General features: G+C 41.6%; 1 protein-coding gene across 2 annotated transcripts; it reads right to left on the reverse strand.

Moving 5' to 3' along the window:
- Nucleotides 1–4,061: 4,061 nt before the first annotated feature.
- LOC104421639 (zinc finger protein CONSTANS-LIKE 6) lies at nt 4,062–7,291 on the reverse strand. 2 transcript variants are annotated; one of them, XM_039305997.1, is made up of 3 exons: nt 5,877–7,291; nt 5,093–5,326; nt 4,062–4,666 (listed from the first exon to the last, which is right to left on the reverse strand). In XM_039305997.1, exons 1-2 carry the CDS (start codon nt 7,029–7,031, stop codon nt 5,096–5,098), a joined length of 1,386 nt encoding a protein of 461 aa, XP_039161931.1. In that variant the 5' UTR covers nt 7,032–7,291; the 3' UTR covers nt 4,062–4,666; nt 5,093–5,095. The 2 variants fall into 2 exon arrangements, with proteins under 2 accessions (XP_039161931.1, XP_010031966.2); XM_010033664.3 differs by lacking the exon at nt 4,062–4,666 and having other exon boundaries at nt 4,703–5,326; nt 5,877–7,283.
- Nucleotides 7,292–11,249: the final 3,958 nt, after the last annotated feature.

Below are 11,249 nucleotides of genomic sequence, written 5' to 3' on the forward strand. Positions count from 1 at the left end.
TTATCTAATTCAAATTAGATAATAAATTAAGTCAAATCCTAAATAAAATAGAAAACTTAGCCTAATCTTCTAGAATCTATCTAAAGATGCACTCAACCCAAAACTACCCTACTTTAAAAAGGAAATCTTATTTAAATCTATTCTAACTTATTCTAGAATCTATGGTAACATGAAATATTATCGAGAATAAATCCTTATCTTATCTGAGATAAACTCAAATTTATTTGAAATTCTATCATAACATTCCACGCTATCTAATTATGCAAGTTATCTATAAAATCTATCATAAACTACCATACCATCTTTTGGGTATTTTAAAATAGGAAATAAATCAAACAAAGTAACCATCAATAGCAAGAGATAAACATTTGATCGCAAAAGACAGATGTAGAATAATTCAATCCATTCAAATTTGGATATGAGTATAATCTCAAAAGATGCAAAGTTAGATCACAATAATTCAAAATAGATAACAAAATCGAATATTCGAATATTGGAAGGATAACTACCTATTCAAATATTGAGTTTCCAAACTTGGACCGACAGCTGGCAGGTGGCCGTGGAACCTCGACTGGCTGTGTGTACTCGGCTTGTGGATAGTGGTGGCTCAGTGCTGGTCTTAGCTAAGGACGCCGGTGCTGGCTTCTCGACTTGGATTGGTCGTGTTCCAAGAAGTGCGACTGAGTGGTGAAGGACGTCGATCTCTCAAGTTGTTGATCACAATTGAAGACATTCACGGATTGGTGGCGGTTGACAAAGAGGCTCGCCGCACGGCAACGAAGATGGTGGTGAGGGACTGAGTTAACGGAGGCGGAGCGCCGCTGTTGCTGAAAGAGATGGTGACGTTATTGGACTGCAACAGGCAGGACGTCCCAATGTCGCCAGGGACTAGTGGAGCGCTTGTGGACGGAGTTGCAGCAATGCTGGAGATAGGGAACAACTAGAGCGACAACACGTGCCCGTCGGAAAATTCTATCGCGACGAAGAAGAGGGGACAACCTTCCTGTTGTCTTTTCTGGATGCCTCTCGCCAGGTACCTCCAAATTTCACGTTCATGGTTGGAGGCGTGCATCCTCTTTTACGTGCTCCCTCTCTCCTTTGTAGTTTTGTCTATTGTGAAGCTCTCCCAAAGGTACCTCTCTCTCTTTATTATAGCCATCTGAGTTTGTATTTCCCCTGTAGTGAGGTCGGCCGAGAGCGAGGCCCCAAAGGGGGAGAGACCCTTTTGTAACGTTGGGTTTAGGGTTGTCTTGCAAGAATCCCCAAAAACCCTTCTTTCCTATTTGGATTCAAAAAACGATATTCTATATCTTATATAGTCTGGGATGATATCAAATCTATTTATGATAATATCCAAATTAATCATTCTCTCCCTCAACAGTTTCCAACTTGGCATTTGCAATTTTCAGCTATTGAGGATCTATTTGGTAATTATTCTATTTTTCTGTTTTTTTTCCTATAACAGAAAAGAAAAAAAAAATTCATTTGGTAACGTCAGTGAATTTTTATATTTCCTGAAGTAGAAAAGTTGTCAAAAAATAGATTTAGAACATACATAAGAAGTACAAAAAAAGTATTTCATTGTTTCTGAGAATGGAAATAGAAAAACCTATTTATGAACTGAAATTGTTCATGGAATTAAAAATGTTATCAAATGCACTGTAATTCTCAATGAGCTTGGCCGAATTTCTTTTCAATGTGGGCCTAGTTAAATTAAGTTCAATCCAACCCTCATCGGTCCAATTTAAATGCAACTATATGAGTCTATTACTATAAAAAGAAAACTACTAATATTTGCATGCAATTTAATAATTTTTTTTTTGTTTAGGGGTTGGAGTTGATTTCTGTTTTTTCTATGCAATAATAACTAATTGGGTCGCCAAAATTTATGTGTCAATATCATCAAAGGACCCTTTATAACCTTTGTCAATTCATACATCAATCCATATATATTTTAAAGATATTTCATCATGAATTCAATTTTTGTGAAATATCTTTTTGGATATATCAAATGATATTTCATCATCGATTCAATTTCAGCGAGACAGGAACATCCGAGCAAAGAGTAATAAATGAGCAAGGGCATGAGTGCAACTTCTTTGCAGATCATCTCTTGATTCAACTTGTTTATAGACTTCTTGTTAATCAACTTAAGGATCCTCGCCGTGATGCGGTCCGAGTTTGGCATCTTTTGCTCTTGCGAGAATCGGATCCTTGTGGATTAATCAGGGTAAGCTTCACTCCGATAAAAGAGTGGATCTTCCTTTTGTTCGTTCGGCTAGATCTTTTATTGTTTTTAAATTAAACCTGATTTTGTTCATAGTACTATCCTGATCCCCCTTGTCACTGGACCTCTCGACCCATCTAGTCAGAGTGGTACTTAACAGGAAGATCTTGAGATTCGAGGGAGGGGATTTTTTTTTTTTTTTGAACAGGAGGGAGGGGATTTGAGTAGAGACAACTTTAGCACCAACTACGGGAAATCGAAAGCAAATGCACGGAAGGAACTAAACTCATAGACTCACCGTTGGTAGTCGGGACAAAAGTCATAATAAGATAATTTTATCATATTCAGTATTTGGTTTCTATCCGAAAGAGGGTAAAGTTGAATATAAGAAGTATATAAGCTAAATAAAATTATTTTATAAAGTACGTAAGATAAAGGTAGATAAGATTTCTTATATTCATGGTATAAAAATTATTTTTCTCGAATAACAAATTTCTCAATTAGTATAACTAAAATAATAATTATATACAAATAATATTTGAATTCTAATATAAGATCAAAAATTAAAATATAATTTTCATTTATAATTATTCCTATTTTTATTTAAATATTTGAATTTCTTTCTACTATATAATATATATTATGTACATATATACCTGTATATATTATCTATATTTATTATTATTTTGATGTATATTAGTATAGTTTATTATTTAAAAATTCTTATTTAGGAATGATGAAAGGGAATAAAAAGAAAGAAAATGGAAAAAAAACAAGTATTAATTAAGTAGAAGAATTCAAATTTTAAATGAACAAATTCAAACTTTAAAACCATCTTTCTATTTCTCGAAAAATGAGAGGTGATGGGTTTCTAAAAAAAAAAACCTACCCTCTTTGTCTGCTTCTTCTCTGTATGTTTGGTTTATGTTGAATATTCATGACTCCTCCACCTTTCTTTTATTCACATCAAAGCTTCACGAAAGAGACAAGAGACTCGAAGCTCAATCTCTTTTGTAACTCTCTATTTCCCGTTGAAAGTCAATATAAGTAGTAAGAAAGTCGAAACTTCCTCTACAATTATGCGGTTCATGTTGAAGTTTCATGAAAGTGGTGAGAAAGTCAAAAAAACTACATTTTTTCAAAATTGCAAGGATGAATAATCACATTTTCTCACCATCGGCTACGGTGGTGGCCATTTGGATAAGGCCCTGCGATTCTCACCAAAGGTGAAGGGTTCAAAACTCGGGGGAGCGTAGGTGTATTAATTGTATTTCGTGGGTGATGGGTCCTCCTGCTAAGTGTTCACCAGGGGGGGGTTTCGGCGCGGCCGATCACTGCAAGCCGGTTCCTCAAAAAAAAAAAAAAAAAAAAAAAAAAATCACATTTTCTATCATTTACCGAAAAAAATAATCACGTTTTCTCTCTCTTACTAAATTTGGTATTTGTTGGCTAATATAACTCGTTGATATTGTTGTAACCCACGTACATTGCTTGTCATAGTCAAACTTGTGGCTCTAGAATGTTTCAATAAGCTCTTTTGCTATTTAAAATCTAGATATTACAATAGTCATAAGTTGATAGATGGAGGTTACCTCCATTATTCATTTGCAGTTTCTTTAATAGTGAATCATGAGAGCCTCTTACGATGTCCTTTTGTACATTGTCAAATTCATATATATTGATAAGTTGTTCATATCAAACAATGAATAAACTAAAATATGAAAATATCTGAATTTTTTAAGGTGATTCACCCAATAGTGAATATGATATAGTAAAATTCCTAAATTTCATGTCCAATTTTATCCAATCTTATCTTGACTACAAATTCAGGCGATCAAACATAACCACAGGTGCTTATACCATCTTGAACTCTCCAAAATGTAGGAATTCGAAGGAGGTACATTTATTCCCAATGTGCATTTATTTAATCTAGAAGAATACAAGAAATACTAAGATTCACATGCAAGTTAACTCCAAGTTTGAGATACTGTTCACAAAGACTCGTGATCGGTATACAAATTAGCCGGTAAGAGCTGTTTAATCTCTGTCGTGCTGTTATAACCCAGTCTTGCTCGTTCCTAAAGTAGCCCAGGACGAGTTCATTCGAGGAAGGATCCCTAATCCACGTGGCGATACTCGTGAAAAAGAGAGTCGCGCCCCACCAGGTAATTCCCCTTTCAGGAGGGAACTCCTCACTACTGGTTGACCGATTCTTTCAAGCCCAGCAAGAAAAGGCCACCGACTGTATTACGAGAACTCTACTCACCAGGGAATTGCTCTAAAAGCTTAGTCCAGATGTGTGGCTCTCACTAAAGTGCCCATCCACGGACATGGCTTGGTCTTTGGAAGTTCCCTGATTGGTTTGAGAACCTGATTAAAGAAGACCAGAATACTCTCCAGTTCGGTGTAGAAAGCCGCACTGAGCACGTACAGGATTGCCTTCATATTTCACATAAGAAAGAGAATGAAGCGATTAGAGTAATCAGACCAAGTGATTAGAATACATACCCAGTAGTCTTCGGGCATGTACAAATCGACAAACTCAGCTAGGTTTTCTTATTGCAGCAACCCTAATAATTAGTGCATGTTAAGCTCGCCTCGAGCGGCAAGCAGAGCGAGGGGAGCAAGAGGCCACTGAGCTACGCAAACCTAAGCGCTTTTATTCCGTTAACGTGACACCATAGGCCATAGTACAAAGCCTGAAGAACGCTGCTCGCCGATTATTTTGCCTAAACCAAGCAAAAAATCGAACTTGGCAGCTTACATTTCCTAGGTTGCATATTTTCCCTTCCAATCATTCCCATCGCGCCGTCTACGTGCAGGAATTCGAAGGAATTCTCTACGGCGATGTTATTTATTCATTCCCAATTAGATGAAGGACATCCGCTTGACGAAGCGGCCTTTCATCCGAGGTCTCTTCTCGGCATTGAGCTTCCTCACTTGGTACCTTATTTTCTTGGAGAACATCCGGGTCCTTCTCTTCTCTCTATACCTCGACACTCTTGCTTCTCTCCCTCCATCTTCGGCCCCAACATGTGCCCTAAGCCCCATCGCTTCTGCGAAGGGAAGATGATACTTCAAGGAATGGCTCGCGGTACCCTAAATCCAAAAGCAACACCGAATGGATAAATGTCATCGTTAAGCCATTTCCAAAAAATCAGGAAGAGGGTACCATGGAAATCTGATGGTGATCTATAAGAGCATGACTGAAGATGGGCATGCGTACACCATTATACTCAATGTGTGGACTATGATCTTATGTAAGCAAACAATCAAAAGATAAAATCAGCAAGTCATGACAATCCAGGCATCGCCAATTCATTCATTAAACCATTATGCTGAAGAGATTTAACAGGAAAACTTATTGAATTTTCCCGTGTAACCGAACAAGAAGAAGCTAGAACTTTAAGACACTTCCAATTCTTGTTGAGTTTTCGGTTACCATTTTCACTTTTCATCACTCTAACTACAATTAGCTGCTCAAACCTTGTCTGATTTCATATACCTGTGTATGACTCCCATATTGAGGAATTATTACCAAAGAGATAGGATATAAGATCTGCTCCTTATTCCAATTCTGGAAAGATTGTGTGTGTGTGTATAGATATATAGAGAGAGAGAGAGAAGAGAGAGAGAGAGAGCGCAATACCATATTGGAGTTAGGCCATCCCTCGTCAAGTTCAAAATCGGGTCGATCTCCAGTTGTCCACGGAGAGCCTTGACTGGCCCAAGCGGCCATCACACCCTCATAATTCAGCCTCAACAACATCTTCCTTTTCTTCTTCATCGTCGCCTGTTCTTCTGCATCACCACTTATCACCATCCTCATCTTCTTCTCTTCGTCTTCCTTTTCTTCAATCCCCAGTGACTGAACGTGGTCGTCGTTATAGAAATCGAAGTCCCAGTCCACATCATCACCGGCGCCCGTCGCATCGAACCCTATCTCCATGTGGCAGTCCAGGGCTCCTCCTCCCACCAATCCCTCCACTTTAACCACTCCTTGATCTCTCCTGTCAAAGCAAACCCCAATCACACCTTCTTCATGATGTCCTTCCTCTTTGCACTCCAACAACACTCCCAGGTCTTTCACATCACATGCGAAATCTTCCTCGGTCCCTCCTTCGTTGTCGTTGCTCAGCAAGTTCTCCACGTCGGCCGCAAACTCTGCAAGGTCCATGTCGGAGGGTAGGTCGAACGACCCATCTCGGAGAACATCATCGCCCACGCGCAACAAATCTGCCATCTCATCCCCAATCATTTCAGACGCGAGAGGGTTGAAAACTGGCACCCGATAAAGGAACTGTTCTTCGTCTTCTTCATTGTAATTCTCGTTTGGTGACCCTCCTAAGTCGTTGCCGAGCTCGGGAACTAGGTTGTGATCGATGAAATTGTCGTCACGAGTGAGGTTCAGTTTCGAGACCTTGTCGTCCTCACAATGGTTATTCCTCGCCTGCGACCGGAGCAGGATCTTCTTGCTGATCCGGGGCGTCCGGGCCTTGCGGGTGAACCCGCCGTGCCACGCCGGAGCTGCTGAATTGTCGACAAATTGGGGTGGGGCTGACGACGGCAACTTGGCACCGCCGCCACAGCCGATCCTGGAAGACAACGACGAGGCCGTCCCAAGGCGGACCCTCTCGTGCCGCCGTGCCAGCTGGTTCGCAGAGTGTACGGAGGAGTCGCAGCCCTGGCAGAGGAAGGCATCGTCTGCGGTGCAGTACCATCGGGCTCGCCGCCGCAAGCAGCTGTCGCAGGCGCGAGCCGTCTTCGCCCCGAAGGCCTTGGCGGCCTTCCTTTCAGTAATCATGACAGATCGCCACAAAGCCGACCGGCACAGCACCGAATATCTTTCACAGTATATATCTACACAGCTGGGAAAAGAATTGGAATCGTGGTGAGCGCCAAAGGGTTTCAAGAAACTGAAGAGAGAGAGAGAGAGAGAGAGAGAGAGCTGAGGGGGAGTGAGAGTGCTAGAGTGCTAGAGTTCAGAAGAGAGAGCAGAGAGAATATCAAGTCGGTTTCAAGTATTTATGTGCAGGCCCCAACGGGTGCAATTATTGATTCTCTTTATACCTTTATTCAGATTTTCTTTTTGAATATGGAAGAGAGATTATGGTATGGATTTTCTCATGGCTCTTCTGAAAGAGAAAATCTACCTACAGAGAGAAATGTTTTTGCTCCTTGTCATGGGTCGATCTGGTATTAGCGCGTCAGTGCACCTTTGCCCCATACACTTTTTGGCGGTTTCTTGCGCAGTGTCTGTCCCTGTTATTTTCGTGGTGCTTGTGGGGGGCGCTCTCGGGGGCCCACTCGCAGGTCTTATCTCAGTGGTGATTGGCTGGAGGTTTGAAGTTCATCCGAATCCCCGCCTTCCTATTGGCTGGATGTCGCCGAGGAGGATTCCTTGTGGGGGCCCAGCGCCTTGGATTTTCTTTCGGTTTCTCGTTCCCATGCAAAATGACGACCCCACCTCTCTCTCTCTCTCTCTCTCCCTTTCTCTGTAGCTAGCCACGACCCTACTGTTGTTTTTGTCTCTACGTATCAATTATTCCTGTAATATCTTTATTACCCTTGTTCCTAAGTCCAAAAGGTTGCTCTCAACCCCCCCCGCCCCCCTCTCCCTCTCTCTCTGTCTCTCTCTCTCTCTGCGAGATGCATTTGGGTCCATCGGATGCAAGGCTGTACTTTGAAGGATCGTCGATCATGGCCTCATGTTCAGAGGGGAGAGAGTTCAGCTTTAGAGGTCGTTAATTTCGTTGGCTCGCCGATGAATCTGGGCCACGTACATGAGCATACATATTGAGGAGCAAAAGAAATTCCAAGGATTCAATGTGTCGTTTCTTTCCTGTTTTGGCTGGTCGAGGTCCAAAGTCCGGTGCTTGCTTGTTACCACAATCTCGAATTGGCCATGGTCATCCCCTGTTGAGGCTGAAAACCTTTCATTCTCATTAACAGGAGGGGAGACCACAAACCCTCTCGTGAAAGTCCGTGACTCGACCTGTCGTTAGGGTTTCTTGGTTGTTGAGATGACTTGCTTTTTGCAATGGCAATGAACAGTATGATAGAAAAAGTTTGAGAAATTGAATGTTTGGATAGAAAAGCTTAGTTCTTAGCATTGATCGAAGTTCTTTAAGGCGAGTGATGATTAAGATTTTGTGCCTCAAGAAGCGTGAGGTCCAGAGTTCGATTCCTATATCTAATGCAACCAATTAGAGTTGGGTTATGTGGAAGTAGTTCCTTTTGAATTCCTTAGTCTCAACATACGTGACATGTCTTTGACCATACCTGTAATGTAAACCGAGTCCAGTGTACAAAAATCAGCAGCCTAGAATACCACATGATCGGCTATGCATATAGTTCTTCACAGATCTCTTGTTGATTTTTGTCTCCCGATCCTGTAATCATTGTCGATTCACATGCATCATCTAGTTAGATGCGGGTAAAGTCCATATCCGACTTCTTTCACAGAATAATGGATGCACACGCTAAGAGGTTAGCATCAAAAGCCATGACTCCTATGCAACGACGGCCAAGATATTCAACAATTAGTTCTGTCAAAAGCTGTGTCGAGTTGTTAAGGTCGATAGAAACCTTAACAATATTGCTGAGAAACTTGCCAAGGATGATCTGTCTCTGCTATATGTACCGTCATTTTCTAGATATTTTATGGTTCTCTTTTTGCCAAAAAAGAAACACAAATTATTCATACCATTATAAGTGGAAAAAAAGAAAAAGAAAAAGAGGCACTTAATCAATAATGAGTGACTTGATAGTAGGGGTGAGTATGGTCCGAGTTGAGTCGGTCCACCCCCTAACCCTAGGATCAACCCGCACAGTGTTGATCCTCAATTTTTGGGACCGATGACTAGACCGTCCCAATGGGTTCGGTCCGGTTCCAAGGTCAACCTAGGACTAACTGATAATTTTTTTATTTTAGTTTTTTGTACCCCTAAAAAGGCGACCGAGGACTAGACTGACCCAATGAGTTTGGTCCAGTTCCGCGGTCAACTCAGGATCAATTGATAATTTTTTATTTCATTTTTTGTACTCCTTTAAAAGGCGACCAATGATTGGATCGACCCAATGGGTTTGGTGACGAGTGAGGTCAGCTAAGAGAGGTAAGCGGCGAGCGTTGAGTGGGGTGAGCATTGAGCTTCGAGCAAAGTGAGCGTTGAGCGTCAAGCAAGGAACAATGCCAGACGAGCACTGAGCAATGAGCAACACGAGTGAGCCAAAGCGAGCGAGGTGAGTGTCAAGTGACGAGTAGAAAAGTTATTTTTTCGATTTTGGCAAATTGAAGACTAAAAGGACAAATAAAACAAAATAAAACGAGTACTAGAGGAGGATGGTGTCAGGAGTTGTTTTTGTCTTTTTGGACGCCATGAGGAGTCCTCACAAAAACATTTTCCTCATTTGTAAATTATGACTACTGACACCATAAAAGATATTAAAAATATAACTTATTAAAGAACAATATAAAATTATTTGAACTCCTCACTAAAGAAATTTTAATGTTGTTGACGTCGTTGATTTTAATTTTTTCTCTATATAATTTTTTTTTTTATAATAATATATATATTAGGGTTGGTTCGGGTTGGATCGATCTTAAACTTTGAGGACCGAGAACTAATTCATACAGTATTGATCTAGTAATCCCAAGACTAAGGATTGACCCAGTCTTCTTGAAGCAGACAATGACTAGCAGGGTTGGGCCAGTCTAGGTCAATTCAGGGTTAACCCTAGATTGATGCTCACCCTTACTTGATAGGAGTCATGTCACAGAAATGACTGAAACAAAATTAGATTCCACGAGATTCTCTTAAGTCATTGTTTTCGACCACAAGATCCGATGCGGTTGTCATTCATCGATGGAAGATTGGAGCCCCCTATTACAATTGACCTGGTCATCCTTCTATGCGTTTGTGGTGGTTTATCTTTGGAAAAGGTCACGTCGCTGCCGGACAAGTGTGAACCATTCGTAAGAAACAAGAGAGACAGAGAAGGTCAGCCCGACCCCGGGTTATGGAAGAAGGAGAGCAAGGAACCGAGAAGGTATCCGCAACAACGGATTTTATTGTGGGACAGCTCATGATCAGCTCGGGAGCAAAGGGCTGAGGAGCTCGATTGCGGTGGTTGTGGCGCGGTGGTGACGATCATTACGATGGTGGTGGTGCCAGCGATTCCAGTGGGGTGTCGGCGCAATCCGGGGCCGACAAAGGAGGAGGGAGAGAGAAAGGTGGACTAGGTTTGGTTTCATATGATGAGATCGTGTGCGTTGGGTCAGAAGCACGTATTAGTGACCAAACACTGAATAAATGATTGAATAGTGGCCGGGTAAGTGGCATAATTTGTCTGTTTATCTTTTCATCGTAAGACAAATTTCAATGGACAAGATTATTTGAAATATATACGCATCATGGTCAAAAGAGACTGGATCAGATTTTTTGAGACGGAAATTATAACAGTATAGCTCATGGGCGGTAACTTAATTGTCTAAATCAAGCTGAATCGACGACATGCGAGTCGAGCTTTTCCTATGCTTTGATACAGCGATGCCTCTGAGCGGATGCCATGAGCATCAGTCCCAAAGCAAAAAAAAAAAAGTCAGTCTCCCGGGCATCTGACATAGGTGTGAGCCGCCCGCAACGCAGGAACCGGGCGTATTGCGACTCGATCCAAGATTCTAGTCGAGGCAACACGACCGGGGCCACCGGTCAGCCGTCGATGCAGTGTATCGATGGAGCTCGTGAGGGGCCTGAAAAGGTTTGACCCGGCCCACGGTCTCAACTTCCAAGTCTCAACACTGCCAACATTATCTGGTCCACTTACAAATCGGGCCTGAGCCCAGAAGAAGAAATTTTAAACGTGACTCATGTTTAGAGCAAGAACCCCGTGCACCGATGCCGCATCAAAAAAAAGCAAGGTGAGCGATTCTAGCCTCTAGGTTTGGTCCTGAAGCTTAAAACTTACTTGTTGGAATTGGTTCCAAATTTTTGGAACTGAAAACCTGAAACCCACTATGCAT

Source organism: Eucalyptus grandis, chromosome 2 (assembly GCF_016545825.1).
Source record: "Eucalyptus grandis isolate ANBG69807.140 chromosome 2, ASM1654582v1, whole genome shotgun sequence".
NCBI classification, from domain to species: Eukaryota; Viridiplantae; Streptophyta; class Magnoliopsida; order Myrtales; family Myrtaceae; genus Eucalyptus; species Eucalyptus grandis.